Source organism: Botryllus schlosseri, chromosome 2 (genome assembly GCF_051294905.1).
Source record: "Botryllus schlosseri isolate E-star chromosome 2, Bs_hap1, whole genome shotgun sequence".
NCBI lineage: Eukaryota > Metazoa > Chordata > Ascidiacea > Stolidobranchia > Styelidae > Botryllus > Botryllus schlosseri.
Genome location: NC_137237.1, coordinates 8,339,054 through 8,357,478, shown reverse-complemented (window position 1 = coordinate 8,357,478; position 18,425 = coordinate 8,339,054). Strand labels below are relative to the sequence as shown.

General features: G+C 41.2%; 2 protein-coding genes across 3 annotated transcripts in view; one reads left to right on the top strand and one right to left on the bottom strand.

Annotated features, from left to right (window-relative positions):
- The window catches only part of LOC145433287 (uncharacterized), a 30,334-nt gene extending 13,135 nt beyond the window's left edge, over positions 1 to 17,199 (top strand). The window contains exons 18-40 of one of the 2 annotated variants that reach the window (XM_080310341.1): positions 17 to 223; positions 291 to 460; positions 4,367 to 4,486; positions 5,339 to 5,557; positions 5,620 to 5,736; positions 5,795 to 5,917; positions 6,599 to 6,654; positions 6,718 to 6,915; positions 7,808 to 7,934; positions 8,484 to 8,617; positions 8,692 to 8,863; positions 8,929 to 9,054; positions 9,810 to 9,991; positions 10,071 to 10,196; positions 11,620 to 11,756; positions 11,816 to 11,977; positions 12,040 to 12,311; positions 12,793 to 12,983; positions 14,069 to 14,186; positions 15,230 to 15,459; positions 16,025 to 16,125; positions 16,211 to 16,338; positions 16,403 to 17,199. In XM_080310341.1, the coding sequence (XP_080166467.1) occupies positions 17 to 223; positions 291 to 460; positions 4,367 to 4,486; positions 5,339 to 5,557; positions 5,620 to 5,736; positions 5,795 to 5,917; positions 6,599 to 6,654; positions 6,718 to 6,915; positions 7,808 to 7,934; positions 8,484 to 8,617; positions 8,692 to 8,863; positions 8,929 to 9,054; positions 9,810 to 9,991; positions 10,071 to 10,196; positions 11,620 to 11,756; positions 11,816 to 11,977; positions 12,040 to 12,311; positions 12,793 to 12,983; positions 14,069 to 14,186; positions 15,230 to 15,459; positions 16,025 to 16,125; positions 16,211 to 16,338; positions 16,403 to 16,428 (3,442 nt within the window). In that variant the 3' untranslated portion in view covers positions 16,429 to 17,199. Of the gene's footprint in view, positions 1 to 16; positions 224 to 290; positions 461 to 4,366; positions 4,487 to 5,338; positions 5,558 to 5,619; positions 5,737 to 5,794; positions 5,918 to 6,598; positions 6,655 to 6,717; positions 6,916 to 7,807; positions 7,935 to 8,483; positions 8,618 to 8,691; positions 8,864 to 8,928; positions 9,055 to 9,809; positions 9,992 to 10,070; positions 10,197 to 11,619; positions 11,757 to 11,815; positions 11,978 to 12,039; positions 12,312 to 12,792; positions 12,984 to 14,068; positions 14,187 to 15,229; positions 15,460 to 16,024; positions 16,126 to 16,189; positions 16,339 to 16,402 lie in introns of both variants that reach the window. The other variant, XM_080310340.1, reaches the window with a different exon arrangement.
- Positions 1 to 18,381, bottom strand: part of LOC145433289 (uncharacterized) — a 66,742-nt gene extending 48,361 nt beyond the window's left edge. The window contains exon 1 of the mRNA XM_080310345.1: positions 18,261 to 18,381. The gene's annotated coding sequence lies outside the window, so the exon portion shown is untranslated. The remainder of the gene's footprint in view (positions 1 to 18,260) is intronic.
- Between the last annotated feature and the right edge of the window lie 44 nt (positions 18,382 to 18,425).

Below are 18,425 nucleotides of genomic sequence, written 5' to 3'. Positions count from 1 at the left end.
CTGATCTTTCATTCAGTGTGACCTTCATCGAAAATATCGAGCCAACAAGATACATCACGATTGATCCGACAACCGGTACGCTCTATTGGATATCAAACTGTACTGTTATAGCAGCAAAAACATTTCAAGATGCAGAAGGACGCTCTTCTACAATTCAATCTACAATTTTCATGAAAGATGTCGATTGTCCGTTGGGACTAGCGTTCGATCATCACCGACACAAGTAAATGCAGGAGTATACTTAAATACGTATATCACGTTCTAATCACCATTCTTCAACTTCAAATCAGGTTGCACTTCACCATAATCACACCATCAGCCAGTCTTTACTCGATGAATGCGGATGGCACAGACCTTCGTATGTTGCGAAGTGTCGCGGCTACTCAAACTCTCAGTCACATGGTCTACGACCCGTATAGTGATAGAGTGGTGTACATAGCAAAGACATACACTGGAAGAGGTGATGTGCAATAGCTAAATCTAATTTCTGCGTTTTGCACGTTATAAATTGACCAATGAATCGTATCAAGTTGAAATTGGATTTCCTATCAAGTCCCATTGAAAGCCTTGGCATTTCAAATTGACATATCAGATCCAAATATTGTGAATATCATATAGTCCGTTACAAAAATGATCAATTACTATGTGTTGTTGATGAAGCTAATTAGCCTGCTTGTGTAGTGGTGCAAAAGATCTTTGTTATGATAAGCACCATAACATGATTTTAATAATTTTCTCCTCGAGATATCTTGGCAACCACTGTTTTAACTATCGCACTTGTCCATAGTCATTCATGGCATAATGATGTAGCATAGGCGCCGACTTACGAGGTTACCTCGTACAAAATGCTGAAACGCCCAAGTTATTTGTGACCAGTAATTAGTAATAAGGCGAATCGATGCGACCTCATTAGAGACGTCTTCGATTTCGATACGCGCGTCTGTCAGGCGCGTAGCCACGGGGGTATCGGGGGTCGAACTTCCTTATTTGAAACGCGAAACCCCGTCATTTTGAAATGATCATTCTAACTCTAATATTCAGTTGCAATTCAATTATTGTGTAATCAGTGTTCCGCGCGGCGGATTTGCGAGAAACGTGTGGTCAATTAGCGAGAAGAATCTGTGATGATCCCCCTCTGAGATGGTCGCGAAATTAGGTCATTCATTCCCGTGCGCATGGCAATCGTCGCTAGCCTGATTTATCGCGTCTCGATCAAGCCTGGTTCCGCAGGCTTCAGCAATCGCATCTGCAATAGGCCCAGTTCACACTTTATCATCGCTTAACTGCGCAATCGAATCTGCATTGGCGGCTTTGGCCTGGTGTGCACGATATCATCGCTTGCCTAATGCCTCAGTGTACACAATAGCATCTGCAATAGGCCTGAAGTGAAAGATATCGTTGTTGGACTATGGCCTAACTATCGCTTCTCGGGCCTAGCATGCTTTGGCTCCTATCTCTCGCTGGTTTCGAGACAATGCGGTCGAGTTTACGCTAATTAGTGATTGTTTTTTGTCGTATTGATTGAAAAGCGACATCGCGAAACTGAATAACATCAAATCGCTGCAAACAGACTTTAACGTGCGAAATTGATTCCCGCTAATACTTGAACGTAACGACCAGAAGATGTGTGTCATGTCTCGAGTTCTGAAATACGACAAAGGTTTGAAATCGGTGCAATCAAGTTCGGACATTTTGATTTGCGAAAACTGTAGCCGAGACTGCGTAATACGCGCGCGTATTTAATTGTTCACCAGAGATCAGTGACTCGCTAATTGACAGCATTCCCGGACTCTTTTTGGCAAGCTTATCATACGCCTAAAATCGTCGATACGAAGGGATTATATGATCGCCATTTACACATGCACTTGACCCTAATTGAATTGATGCTATATTGGTAAATTTGGAAAAAAAATACAAATCCCCCTAATTTTCCGACTGGCTACGCGCCTAGCGTGTGCTGAGAAGCACCATCCTAGATCTCCTCTGCCGACCAGGCGCCCAAATATACGTTCTGCTTTTCTGAAATCTAAATTATGTGCACCCATATTCGTTTACGAAACCATTCATGAGCTAGCTAGCTTCGAGATAGGTAATCGGAGCGCGAAATTGGAGGGTGTGTTGGTGTGTGCCTGCAAATTGGATTTCATTTCTGCGCAGATTCGTTTCTCTAACAAGGCTTTGCCAATGACATTAATTGGGAAATGCAGCAATACAGCTTAAACACCGATATAATGAGAAAACACCGATATAATGAGAAAACAATTGTCGCGACGGAAGCTAGTCAATACGGTGTCACACTCAAAACCGATTCGTGGCGATACTGATTAGATTACACGCTTTCTCATTTGCCATCATCCATATTTCTTGTTATCTACTTGATACATTCGTACTCCGAAATTGTCGCACAAAGTCATTTTTCAGTCTTCCTTTCATTATTATCGTGATGCATCACAAGATTATGGGTGGCACAAATTCTGATTTTATTCGATTCGTTTGAACAGGGAACCTTCTACATTCCGATAAACTTGATTGCTGGATGTACACTACTCGTATCGAGAACAACACTATCGAATATTAAACTATAAGGCATTAGATAGGCAGTGGATTTATATTGGTAAGATCGCGGCATGCGTCCGGAAGTGGAATTAATTCTAGCCTAGGGGTGGCCAACCCGCGGCCGTAGAACGAAATTAGTGCGGCCGTCAACACGTAATTCAATTAGTATGCGTTGGCGGCCGTCGACATGCCGATTGAATTTACGAATTGACCGATGTACTCCCGAAATGCTTCGCGAACTTAAATCGGTAAATGCACCAATGTTTTAATCATCAAACAATTGCCGCGATGCCAGTTGGTCAACGAGAAGCAAGAAGCCGCATGAGGCAATTACTGATTGGCTGCGCGATTTCGCGTTTTTAATCATCATTATTGTCTGCTTGAAGTATTCGAGAGTTGACGTGCGTTACTTGCAAGGCCAGTGCGTAGTGTCGTTAGTAACACTGGGCGTTGCGCGTGAATAACATTGATGCAACTGCGGATTCCGTCGGACGGACTGGTAGCGCAGGCCGCAGTTACACTTCAAATGATCTAACCGTTTTAAGATTCCATTTAATAACTCGACTGCATGGTATGATATTAATGAGTGCAAGGCCGATATTAAAACGTCACGCAAATGGTGTAACTCTGCACGTACACCAGCGGCCTGCAGTAAAGTGCGTTTTCGTGCGACGATGACGTCATCGATATGGAACAAATATGACGTCACAAGACTTCGCAACCTCGTAAAAAATAAAAGTCAGCTCGGCGCCTATGTGATGTAGGTTTCGTTTCGAAGTTGGTTTGCACACCTGCTGTATATACGTAGAAATCGTATGAAAGAAGATATTAGTTTTCTTTATATTTCTGTCTTTTGTAAGCTACTTCATAAACAGTTGGGCTAAAGACCAACAGGCGATAAGCACCATTTATGTTTTCGGACTAATAAACAACAACACCAACGGTTTGCTATCAGTAACAACGCCTTATCCCGGTCAATTCATATGATAGGAACATTACCCCTGCCTCACTATATAGTATATTTCTCATATGTGTATTGTCTACTAGGGGTGTTCAAAAATGACTTTTTTCTCAAATTGTACTGGCTATTTGATAAAATTGTTAGGTTACCTAATCTAAGCCTACACACCAAATTTTGTTCAATTCCAGCCAGTAACCGCATTGCTACAGGAGAAGAAAGTTTCTATTTATTATATAAAAATAAATTAAAAAAAAAAATTAAAAATTTTCTGTTCACCCCATGAAAGTGTTAGGTTGTCTACAGAAACGATGTTCACCAAATTTGGTTCAATTCCAACCAGTAGTAGCGGAGTTATTGCCGTACAAAAAGTTGGATTATCAACAAAATAGTATTTACGGTGACCAACTCTTTAATTATTTATTGTAAGTGTGCCCACCGTAAATACTATTTTATTCAAATCCAAATTTTTCGACGGCAATAACACCGCTTCCGCTGGTTGGAATGAAGCCAAATTTGGTGAATATCGTTTCTGTACACAACCTAACAGTTACATGGGGTGAACAGAAAATTTTTAATTTATTTGTTTTTATATAATATATAGAAACTTTCTTCTGCTGTAGCAATGCGGCAACTGGCTGGAATTGAACCAAATTTGGTGTGTAGGCTTAAATTAGGTAATCTAATAATTTTATCAAGTAGCCAGTACAATTTGAGAAAAAAGTCATTTTTAACACCCCTAATATCCACGGACCAAATTTTATAGTTTAAGTGTAGACACTATAGAACTATGCATTCCCCAACAAAGTGATTTCTTGGCCTGTAATTAGCAACGTTACTTTATTTGTACAGATTACATCGAGACTGTGGAGTTGAATTCAAATTCGTTCTTCGTAAGTGTAGCTTTTACTAAAGATGCAACCACTATAGCTGTCACTTCGAATAGGGTCGCAGTTTTCGAGCCAACGAAAGGTGAGTCTGATAAATCCTCATGATCTGATCATCTCATTGACGATTCTTACAATATTGCCGAGAAGAACCATATCCCACAGCCCCGCTTTTTCTGGTGTCATCGAACTTGTCAGGAAGGATTTATTTAAATGGGAGATGTAGCCTGTGCAATTATGGAGTTATATAAGCCCATATAACAACGAATAGTCCCCAGTTTCTGCTCAGAGATTTAGCAATAGCTGAATCGCTGATGCAACCCTTGGATAAGATCAATCGGATTGAAGCAGCGCAACTTTTCATAATGTCAACAATGCAATCGGGTTGACTTTCTACACTACATCATCAACCAGCATCATGATTTAATTATGTGACAATTCGTAATAACAATTGACTATGATTACGTCTGGCAACTGTCATAACTCACTGATATTTCACCAAATAAACTTGTGAGAGGGGCTTTCCATCGACGGATTAAGAGTATACGATTAATGTTATTTATATTACGAAAAGATAATGTACGCTTACGATTAAAAAGGTTGGAAATACACAATGCAATAATAAAAATAATCGTCAGATTATATTTTCATCTAAAGAAGACACGCACAATGTACAATTCGATCAGACACAATGCGATGTAATGAACAGATAGGTTGTAACGACCATATAGTTGCGGTCTCTCATACACACAGGCCAAGCACGACAATGTCATAAATATTTACCATATTCTCCTCCCCCTTTAAATATACGATAAATTAGGCCAACAATCGACTAAAGCAATACCTTGGCATACCATATCTTACTCGGAATAAATTACTACAGTACTATATAATCTTGCAATCTTGTCAATCTATAGTCTATAATACCCTATTCCAGGAAGGTTGATCACCCAAACAAAAAGTAGAGTCGGTGCTGTTCAGCGTGCCGACATACCCTTGGAAGCGTGGAATACAGAAGTGAACATGCAAAATCGAGGGGGTATGACCCTTGTGGACGCTAGTCACACCTTTCGAAACGCGAGCAATCCATGCTCGCCATATTCTGCAGCTCAAGCGTCATGCGCACAATTTTGTTTCCCGTCAACAACGCATCCTGGTTAGCATGTTACTAGTGTGAAAGTATTCGGAAAATAAAAAATAAAAAACGTTTCAACACAGAACAGTACACTTGTGGATGTCAAGATGGCTATGTCCTGGCTGCAGACGGTTTTTCGTGTTTCGCGACGCCTTGTAAGAAGGACGAATTATACTGCTACCAATATAACGTCACGGGCGGTGAGGACAGCGATAGAAACTAAGATCGGCTTCGTTACAAATATTCCTGACGTTTTAGAAAGGGACGAACATTTCCACCGATGGGATCATCTGTTTTCCGATTGTGTCAGTCTTAATTTTGCGTGTGATCGCCGTAACGCGGACTGTAACGACGGAAGCGACGAGTCTGTGGAGTTATGCGGTTAGAAGCCAGAACTTTGTGATAAATTATATAACTATAACGCTGACTTAAAACATTCGTCTGTAATTGATATCATCTCATTTTAATTCTCTAAAATGGAATTGGCGAAATGGCGATACCACTAGAACATTGTTACGCGTTTTTGTTTGTCCAGGAGATATCATCAAGCGACACCATAGCAATCGACACTTGGGGGCATGCAAAAAGATGCTTTTCGAGTTTGATCCGCAAAATAACAGTTCTTGGTAATTTGTATCTCCAGTTCTCGGTATGAATGACTATGGGGTGTGGTAATTACGGTAGGAACTTGCTTGCCGCCAATTAAACGTTTCATCAACATTTTAACCGTAGTTCCTGGGTCGAAAATGGTTGTAACCAAATTCGCGACACTTAAAAAAATTATGCTGACTCAGCAATTCAAGCTTGAAGTGAAAACCGCTACCTAGTCTTATCGGGTAAGTGACAACTGACACTCTTTGATATCCTTCATAAAAATGTACAAGCGTTATACGACATACATTCCTGCCCGATGATGCTGTGAAGTCTAGATTACTTTAACGTTGACCGACGCGAGGATCTGTGTATCATGTGCGCCAATTGATGTATATAGGCATGCGGCAGTACGATTCTCTTCATCTAAAATTATATACTGTCTTGAAAACGGAAACCAATCATATTCAGGATGTCAAGAGCCGATGTTTAAAGAATGCCGATTACCAGGAGACAACACAACTGCTGTGAGCTGGTCTACATCTTGTCATTTCTACTTGAATTTTCAGTTACTATTCTATGTTATACAGAATCGTCAATGCTTGGATTCTGATTTATTTTGCAACGGCTTTGTGGAGTGTGTGAACGGAGCGGATGAAATAAATTGCTCCTGCGATCCAGTAACGGAATTTAAATGTCCCCCGATTGATACTGATGCGCGCCCGAATTGCATACCGATTATCTGGGTTGACGACGGTGTCGCAGACTGCGCGGGTGGCGAAGATGAGGTTTGTAGATTAACTATTTCAAATCTATATCATGTTATCCAACTTTCAATTTGACATCAGTATCTTCTAGCTTAGCAATGCTTCTGTCTCACAGCGCATCCAGTCTGATATAGGCCTATATACCAGGGATCGACAACTCAAAACGGGTCGCGGGCCACTTTTCAAATTTCGTTGAGGCCGCGGGCCGCAGGAATGCAATATCGAGACAAAATAGGCCTCACAGTGGGCGTTGACCATATAGTTACCATAAAAGAAGCGATATTTTATTAAATATGTGCAAATACAACAACAAAAATCATGATTATAAACTTCATTTAATAGTGGACTATGAGCTGCGCACGATACCTGACAACGCATTTTAGCGACCAAGAAATCGATATTGGGGCTTGCGAGACACGTTACTAGCTGACGGACTATCTCCTCGTAAAGCTTGATCTAGTGAGGACGCACCTAGTCCCGTGTTCTGAGCGTCTCGGTCTTGGTAGTGTCTGGGGTACTGCATGCCTAGGCAATATGCCAATTCATATCAGCTGATTTTCCCTAGATGGAATGATATTGCTATTGCCGAAGCCGTTTCAGCTGTTGCATAATAGTGCTGTTGAGCACAGGCGAGTTGCTTATTTTTAAACAACAACAATATTTTGAAACTGAAATCAAATACAGCATTTCAAAATAATTTACTCAGCGTTCTTCCAAAATCTCAAATCAGATCGCAGGTCGCAAAATATGACCTCGCGGGCCGCGTGTTGGTGACCCCTGGACTGCCTACTCAGGCGCTTGATCCTGTACCCTACTGTGTTGCTAGTAAACTCATATGTTGAGGGACGGTTCATATGCTTATGGCCATCCAAGTTGAGATGCTTACTGTGCAAATCATGTTTTGACGTTATAGAGCAACCTGGAATGCGGCGAGCAAGAATTCAAATGCGAGGACCCCGCAGAATGCATATCCTCATCGCTGGTGTGCGACGACTTTTACGATTGCCACGATGGCAGCGACGAATTTGTGAACTGTACAGGTGACCGATTTAACTGATACTAAGGTAATCGGGAACTATACTGAACGTGAAATCTTTGTAACTGAATATGTTTTTGAAGATTATATATATTTGTAGTGTCATTAAGAGTCATTTTGCGTTAGTCGCGAAGATATACATCTCGCGGTTTCGGAAGTATATAGACACCTCAGATCCGTTAAGAGTGTTCGAACCCTCGACTAAATCACTTTCTGAACCTACTTCCTTGAGTAGAATGAGTACCTTTCAGACCTTTCATTTCTCTACTTTCCTTTGAGGTAATTTTGACATATGCCCAGGAAATGGTTATTTCTACTTGTACTTGTATATAAAGTAATTGTCGTTACTTGAACTTCTACTTCCGTGAGTAGCAACGCTGACTACAGGCTATACCTTAATATCATTCTGCGTAGTGCTCACGTAGTGAGCTATAGTATAGCAATTTAGATGGTATTCATATATGTCGATTATCTTTTAAAGCATGTTTCAACGTATGTGCGTTTTAAACAAATTCTAATTTAAAACTCGACCTTGGATGTGCCTTTTCGACAGGGGAAGCCGAACCACCAAATTCCACTGATCGACTTCCCGACACCATTCATCCAACGCCGACTTCTTCCATTTATTCCTGCCCACATATCGATCATTATATCTGTGACAACGGCCAATGTATAAATATATCATCGGCAAGTAAACCGTTCGACTGTAGTACTGTTAAAATCTGTAGCCTTAGTTGACAAAATCAAAGTAATTTACGCAGATATGCGACGGTGCCAAAGATTGCTCCGACTCATCTGACGAAGGTGGAGATTGCGCGATCGCGTGCAGTCCAGAGTTGAAGCGACAGTGCACAAGCCTATGTTACAAATCACCACGAGGACCGGAATGTTTGTGTCCGTCTGGATACGAATTGGTGCAACGCATTTGCAGTGGTTAGAACGATTTTCTGAGGACAAGATAAGTTTCGAGTAGTAACTCGTGCACTTTCGCTTCCAAGACATCAATGAATGTCAATCGGGTGTCAATCAATGCGAGCAGTCGTGCGTGAACACCGACGGCTCCTACGACTGCGGATGTAACGAAGGATACGTTTTGGAACAGAAGTACAAATGTAAAGCAGAAGGCAAGCTATACTCATGTATATTATTTACTGATCCCACACGAATAGCCTATATATCAGAGGTAATCAGCAACAAACTGCTTCTAGTTTTTCTGAGCAGTCAAGTAGGCTTTGATTAACTTCAACTTCTATTTTACGACTTTTGAAGTTGTTGCTTATTAAACAACAACAGCTTCGATTAACTTCGTCCAAGTAAACCTGTTTACATTGTCACTTGTGTTTTGCGTTAGCCGTGATTGTGCAATTTGTGCATCTTTGAATTTAATAAGTAGCCACCTTCAGGACGCCTTGACCGAATCTAATGAGACTACCTACTTTTAGAGCTGTTAATTTATACTTCTACTTGTGTAGCAGCCGTGCTCTATACTGCTCCCTGTGACAGTTACAATAGTGTTGTATCTGCCTCTTTTGTATCCATCCGCTTGGGCGGACGGGCGCAGCAGTTGTTGAATCGTGAGTGATCTGATCAACTACAGGCGAAGTTTTCTTACGCTTGAAGTAGTTTTCAAACATCATGGGAATCGCTACTGCTTCTTTTACTAGAGTAGCGATGTTTGCCAGTTTGACGACCACTTTTATATATTTTCCCAATCACACATTGAGATCAGTTATTTATAACAGCGTCAAGCTGGAGAGCGGAACAAGTCTCTTCCACTTTGATTTTGGAAAACCTTACAGAAACGTAGCAGGAGAAATCTCTTAACATAATCTACCCACAATATCAGGCACTCTAAAAACATTATCGCGCTCATCCGCAGGGAAACCGCCAGCATACATCGTTGCCACCCGGAACGACTTTCGCGTATTTACATACCGCCAAATCCAACATTATGACGTAGTGCCGTTGACGTTTATCAACACGAAAACACCGAAAATCATTCGACCGACATATTTCGCGGTGCGAGGAGACCATCAATTCTATTGGGTCGACAATCAGTCGGTACGTAAATTCTTTAAGCTTTGCAACGGTCCTCCAATCTTCACTGCATTGTTTTCATGATATGTTCTCTCCTTGACAGCATCGTTTGTACGTGACGAATACGGAATCCGGTAATACTACGTTACTGACTCACAGCATTCCTACTATCTTGGCATTGCGCTGGGATTGGGGCGGAAAAAAGATCTATTGGGTGACAGACAAAAAGGTGTGTATGCTATTTGGCATGTGCAAAACGTCGCCCGAATCAATGAAGATTTGCATATAGGCATGACGCATTATCCGACATAATCTACTGTTCTGGGGTAATAAAGCATAGGTTTTGCACACCTGCACCACGTACTTTAGTGGTTTTGTTTTTAGAATATTTCCACTCCTATATTTGAACACATTTTACGCAAAATTATTTAATTTTGACAATTTGAAATTTTAAGAGTACAAAGTAGTTTGGAGTTTCCGTTACTTTAATGAGTATAATTGTAATAAAAACCGTCGCCTTTTGTAGTATAATTAGTCGATTTGCGGTTGTCACAAAGATACATATTGCAATTTCAAAAATAGTCACCTCTGATTAACTCCAAAACGCTTGCGATACTACTTACTTAACTACTTACTTAGGTACTTGTCAGACCTTTCATTTTCTACTTCCGATTGACGTATTTTTACTGATCTTGGAAATCGGTATACTTCTGCTTGTAATTGACGTATTATTTGCGGCGTCACACTTACTCCTCTACTTCTAGTGCAGTAACAAAAACAACGCAGACCACCTCTGAATATATTGGCCTATTCGATGAGGGTAAGGTGAAAGTTTTGAATCCTACTGATGAAGTGTTTTTGCGATAGTAACTCTGCTCAGTACGAGAGGAACCACATTTTCAGACATTTGGTTCATGCGCTTGACTGATAAGCCAATGGCGCGGAGTTACTTGAAGACATCTTGATCCTTAGGAATTCGTGTAGCGCGATAGCTCACCCGTCGCCTATTGCATAACATTGCCCATTACGCTGAACGTATATGCCCGCCGTTTCGGTTGAGCCGAATGCGCCACCAATTAACGCGAAAAGTCACAATTCACGCGGTACCCTATACTCCCTAAGACCTAAACCTGTGATGAGCATCTTCTCCAGTCGGCGAGCCGAATATGGGAAAATGAAGTATTTGGCGGGCCGGGTTTCTAGATCGATACATTATTTGCGGATTCATCCGCCTATACAACAAATAAATCGTATTTTATGTAAACTTAAAGTTTAAAGCATAGAGACAAAGACCAGTATTCAATGAATTTATTATTATAATATATTCAATAGCTCCAACGAGACATCTGTGGTCGATCAAAGTTTTCAACAAGTTCTTTGAACTATAGCCGTGTGTCGGACGTATAGAAACCCTTAGTTAAGACTGCCTATGAGAACACCAGTTATATTGTAACGCAGCTTTGTCTTTTTAATATTCATGGTCGAAAATGTTTGCTCGCACATGTATGTAGTGCAGACCCTTGGGTCACATTATCATGTAACACCGGAAAGTGTCAACGGGTCGCTCAAAATCCCGTCGCTGGCCAGACCCGGCCCGCGGGCCGTATGTTGCCCGCTCCTGGCCTTAACCCAAGCTACGTTAATTCGTTCAGAGCATAGAGATTGTGACAAAGGACGGGCAATTTTCAAGAGCTATCGTGTCACATGGCGACAAGATTAACGGATTGGTATTAAACCCATTACAGTCTACGTTGGTGTTTTCGTCCGTGTCTGTAAATGGAACGGGGAAGTATGTAACTCATACATAGCGAGTAAAACGAGTAAGATAAGCGCAGGATTATCTCCCAGGCTAAATATATGCGGTCTCGATGGGAAAAAATGTCGAGTATTTGCCGAGAAAACCGATGACATTTTCCGAACACTCACTATCGACTACGTCGAAAACACCTTATACTGGGTGTCTCACCGCGACAACAAAATCGAAAAGTCGCCCCTCTTAGAATACAAAAGGTAAGACATTCCCGGTTTCGTGCTGCCGCAATGTCAATATTCAAGCAAGAATATCTTCAAAGGAAAGTAGTCTACCAGTACAAAGGCGCGAAAATAATTACCGGATTATCGGTGTTTGAATACCGAGTGTCGTGGATTGAATCGGATCTATCGCGGGACGACGTCGATGGTGGTGGATCGATTCAAATCAAAGCTCAAAGGGCTAACGACCGACTGTCGACTGTTTATTATCGGCGGGAAAATGATCATGAGGTTTTCTCCCGCTTAGCAATGAGACAGATACCCGTTTCCGCACAATTGGGAGTGTTGCAAAAGTGGTTTCAGCCTCCTATAGGTAGGTAAAATTCACTGTAGGCCCTACCACTCAGCCAGTCACAGCGTCAATTGATTGTCGTAACGAGATACAAGCGCCCTGATGTCATTAATCTTCAAATGAAAAACATACTAGTTGAAACATCAAATATTGTCTGAAACTGGTAACTTTAAAATTGCAGGGTAAAGGTTGTTTTTTGCGTATGTCTTTGGAACGAGTATATGGAACTTTAGTGGTGGCAACCACCTGCCTATATCCATACCGTGTAAAGCTGCTCTTGCCTGTCCACTATATTTTCTCGTTGTTTAGTTCTTCACGTCATAAAAAGTACACGGCGTCGTGTGGTTAATATCATTTGCCACCTGCTAAATTTGCATCCTGGTTACGAATTCTAAGATCGACAGTGACCAGTGACACCTCTTGTAGGTTATGGCTGTGCGGTATCTACCACCCAATATATTCCTCGCATATCTAATGTTTTCGTATGTTTCTCGCCACCAAGAGTCGAACCTTTGCGAATTGTTCCCCTGCACTTTCTTCTGCTGGAGTCAGTCCGCGAATTTCTGTACGTGCCCGAGCAAAAAATTGCACAGCATGACCACTACTCCGGGGCATCGATATCGCTTCTGCCAACTTCTCGACACTTGTCCGACTCCGCCGTTGTCACAAAGAATGACGCCGTTACGGATACAAGTATGTTCGACATGTTTGGAGCAGTGGTTCTTAAGCTTGGCGAACCCTTACGCTAATTTGTAAGCCTCCAGCGAACCCTCGATTTTCACCAAGTCACAAAAACAAAAGTCTGTTACATTACTCATCAAATTTATTTCTATTACTGTGCTAAAAGTGTTTAATGTTTAAAGGCATTAAACATGATTTTAACACAAAGCGAAAATATTATAATGCATATGTATTGCAAATCACTGTGACATCTGCTGTTCTCTTTCAGAAACGCGAAGCGCCATCGTATTGTTCGGTCGAAACGCAGCAGCGTGATACTAATTGCATAATTGCAAATGAGCTAACAAATATAGAAGATAGACTCGGCACTTCGGGCTCGAACTCAAACCTTCCCTTCAGTACGCCACTGCGCACGACATATACCATCATAACCATGACAATTCGACAACTGATTGCGCTTAATTCACTGCAGCCGATGATGGCCAAGACAGGCGATCTGTCACGGATCCAAAGTCCCTCTTAGTTTTGTATTGAACTTCCCTTGCTGTGATACAGTTTAAATGCAAGAAATGTTGATCGGTGATGTTAATATTACTGGAAAATAGCGGTAAATCACAAAATGTTAGCAGGGTAGAACCATCCAAGGTTCGTTTGCGAAGGCGAACTTCTGAATTATCAGGACTCGAATACAGAACACGAGCTTAACCGAACGTTCGCACCATCACTATGCTAGTATTGTTATTGTTTGATATTCATGGTGTTTTGACTACATTGGGCATTTTACACCGGGCCAATATTCTTTATTATGTTTCCGTATTTACCGATTGTAGCACGGTCCCCTTCTAGGCTTACGAGGATCACGTAGCGAGGAGGAGCCTAGAACCTAGATAAACCCTATTAGGTAGGAATCCTGGAGTCTCGGTCGGACTCGAACCCGCAACCCATTGGTGTCGCAGCTGTGGAACGTACCACTATACGCTATCTCGCCACGCCCTAGTAATCAATTGTGATATGTCTGTCATGCATTGTTCGCTGAAATCCGAATGTTGTATGCGTATTTTCTCCTAAACCTTACACGCGGTACAATATCTTTTAAGTCTATGAATGCTAGAGCTGGGGGTGAGGCAATGGTGATGTGCGACGATCAAGAACGCGTGCATCAGTTGATTTGCAAAGCGGACGGGGCGTGGAGCGAGGCACCACGGTGCCAAAAGGGTAAAATAACAAGGCTATTGTTGTTGTTTGGTATTCGTGATTTGTCCACCAGAGTTGGGATCAAGTCGAGTCAACCTAGTGGCAGGTCATTTGGGCCCATGCAAATTTTGACTCAAGTCACGTCTCTACATTTTTCAGGTTACCTCTCTAGTCAAGTTTCGCAAATATTCGAAATTACTCGAGTCGATTGCAAGACAATTACAAGTCTAAGTCGTTTGATTTAATGTGCGCTTGCGCATATGTACAATTGTGCGATGCACATGCATCTAAATAGGCCAGCGGTTCTTACCCTTTAGCTTTCAAAACAAATTTCGCGGATCGCTGAATCTTTGAAAATGCAAATGAATCCAACATGATTACGACAAATGCATGCAACTTGAACGCAAATTTTGGAATTCCAGCGTAATGAGAAATTTTCAGATGACTTTTTGATATTACATCTGTTTTAAGTGGTTCTATTGAAGTTTCTACAAAGTGAAGTCCTATCGAAAACCGCTATTTCGATTGTTCGGCTTCTTGTGAAATAACTTCAAATTTGATAGCCTCTATCATATTGCGAAATGTCGCAAAATCCGACTGACTGTCAAAATGTAACTAATAATTTAAAATACTTTTCACCTTTCTCATATAACCGGTATTAAAAGATTTGTAGGCTACTTTAAACAGTTTGGAATGCTATTTGTTGCATTGTGACGTATACGCATAGTCCAAAGTATATAGGCCATAATGCAAAACAATAAACAGCACGTTCCAAATTACCAACTCAATTTAAAATACCACGTATCATTTCTATTATTTATGGTCAGGCGTCCAACTGCTTGCATTTCGCAATTGAGATATGAAATTGTAATATACTTGGCGGGCTGGCGGTTGAGAAGAACCACAGATCTTGGCTAACGCTGGATTCCGTCAAACTATTATGTTTTGTGGCCGATGTGGGATCATAATAATACCTCTGTATTATCGCGTGCATCCGTAACATGTGACAATACTACGATGAAACTGGACTGCACATCGTAGAAACTGCGCCTTTTCTCACGCAGACTACAGGGCTTGCTCTTCCCCCAACTTTGGGAACGGAACAGTCTCGGTTCTGTCAAATCCGAACGCCATCACGACGTTACACGCATACTGGGAGGGCGCGCGTGTTCATGTCACATGCGTCGAGGGATTTCGAATCAGAACCGGGCAGGATAATATGACGTTGAAGTGCGGAAGAGACGGAAGATGGAATAAACCAATCCCGGACTGCGACAAAATTAAAATTATCAAGGTTAAATATTACCACGCTAACATGAACAAGTGTACGTACATATATTGTAAAATGTAGACCACACGTAATGAGCAAGAAGCACACGAGATTTATTCGCCGTATGTCTTTTATGGATGCGTGTGTAGTGTGTGCAGTACACGATTAGCTTCGGCATCATATATACATGGCGTATTATGAGTGTAGCAATAGGCGGCGTGATCGCAGATATCCTTTTCTATTGGAAACCCCCGTTTAGAAACGAATTCATTAGGGAAGAGACGTATATATAGCGCTACAGACATTAAATCGAATCTGACTAACTCGCATTTTGTTCATACGATTACATCAAGTATATAGGCTAGATATCGTATTCTCTTGGTTCTTTTCGGATAGGCCCGATCTATGACTGTACATGTACAATTGTACCTACGTACATTTACATTGATTCCTTTCGTTAAGCCCCGTTGCTGAATGATCATTTGTCTGTACTTGTAGTTCGAGTCCGAAAATATATACCGCACTCGGGAAACGAATCTTTCTTTACCGATAAAACCCTATCCTATCTCTTCATCATTTCATTTCACAGGAGGCAGTAGATTCAAACCACCGCATCATTCCACTGATCGTCATCATCGCCTTGGTAGTCACGATTGTGTTGATTTTATCGATTTGGTGGATCAGAAAAAAGTAAGATTTGCGATCGCACATTTTTCGCGACTAATTTAACATATACGTTACCGATTATTTTCAGCGACGCGTGCATGCATTTCAGAAAGCGTGGGACGTACTCGACTCAGCTCATGTCGCCTACGACGGTGACAACGGCTGAACTGGGATACACGAATCCCCTATCAGTGGCTTATACCAACAATGGCACGGAAAACGACTCGGCGACGATAGGTGAATAAATGCTCCGTCGTCGGTACGTTTTGCTATCCAAGTCTAAATCAACATTCTTGCAAAGGTATAACAGAGCCGAAATCGACATAATGGAATTACGGGGTCGCTAAGATCGACGCTGATTCAAGTCATTGGCAATGTATAGGGCTTGGAATCTGCCATTGTCCAGCTCCTACTGCAATCGAATGTCAGGTTTCTTCTTGACGATAGCGAACCCGACCCCTTTCTGTGCAACACGGATATGTTTATGAAGAAATTAATCCGCTCTGGGGACTGTTTTATTAGCGATTTATGTTTTTATTACCTATACATTGATATGTAATTAAGCCATTGAATTTGACGAATTCCAACACTCCTTGGTTTGTTATTTATCCTTTTATACTAGTGATTCATTTTTTGCCGTTCTATGATATTACTTATCTGTTTACGCGTGATGCATGTCCTCGTATTGAACTTGCGTGATTTTGATCCCCAGTCAGGTTTTTGTCACTCGTTTTTATGTTGACATTGATTGACATTCCGAATAGAATTGAAAGTCTCAGTCCGAAAATGGCCACTAAGATTTTAGCGTGTCTTGTACTGGTATTTTCTGGTTTTGATTTATTTTCAGTCAGACATAGAAGATTGTCACGGTCGTATTTTTTACCTATATAATAAAATGCAGTTCAATATTCGTTATCCACCACGTGATTGTATACTTTCGAGTCATTGCAAAGTCATTTAATCTCTGGAAATGGTAACGAATATTAAACGCATTGCACTTGAGAAAACGCTCCATCATTATTTCACAATTCCGCAAATGCTCGTGTGTTTGAAACTGTAAATTTGAATATTTTGGCCAAATGTGGGGCAGATTAGAAACCGGAGCAGTGTTTTTCTAAAACCAGATTAAGACATGGAGTATATACGCACGAAAATCCAATGGATTTTAAAATTTCGCGTAACTTCCGACCAGTTTCAGAGAGTGGCGGGTATCGGTATGGATTCGAAGACGATAAAAAAGAATCAGGGATTTGGAAATATAAGTCCGGCTTGTCTTTATACTCTTTACATAATTACGGCTTCGGGAACATCGTAAATATGGCTTGATAAGAATGCGTGATTTTGACATTCCAGTTTTGAAAATATATCAATACCTGACTATTGAACTACTACTAGATCAGTGGTCGGGAACCTATGGCTCGCGAGCCATATATGGCTCTTTTGGGTATAAGATATGGTTCTTTAAGAAATTTTCAATTTTTTATGTAATTTATCAATATTGCAGCAACTTGTTAGTAAATTTTCATGCCATTTTTGACATAGCCGTAAAGATGTCAGTTCGTAACGTTACGTTACGCCGAATATATTCGGAGTCGATTAATGCTTGGATTTTCAGAATCAGGGCGACAATTATATTTGATTAATATCAGTAATTATAATTTCCAAGCAATTTACGATGAGTTTCGCTGTCACAGGTGAGTCTTGGCCCGTCCGCGCATCATCTGAGTCTTACCTCTCCTTTCGCGCTTCTCAAACAATAAATATGAAGATTCCTTGATTTTGGGAATTAAAATGTTCAGAATCTAGTCATTCATAAACATCGATAGAAGATGCCACTAACCATTGAAGGCTTCACAATATTCCTTCACTCATCACTGACGACATCTGAGGTGCTGCCTCACTATCACTTGCCTCCCCTAACCCTACGTCACTGACGTTTCACACGGTGGGCATGTACTGCTGTTGTGGGCAGATAAAACATGGCAAACACTACGTTTCCCATATATAAGTGCTACCAATACGTCACAGATGTTCAATTGTGACGTAACAGTTGATTCGCACGTATGGCTCTTTGGGAGTTACAATTGAAAATAATAGACCAATATGGCTCTTCGGTCGAAAAAGGTTCCCGACCACTGTACTAGATTGTACTCACACACCGGTACTTGCGTCGAGACAAAAGATCCGCTGCCAAAGCGATGATTTCGGAAGGTATCTAGAAAGATCTTGCCTTGCTTACGTGTCTCGATCACGTTAGCTATATTTCGGGGTATCATAACATCGCTATTATTTCGTGAAATATTTTGTTTACCGTTAGCAACGCC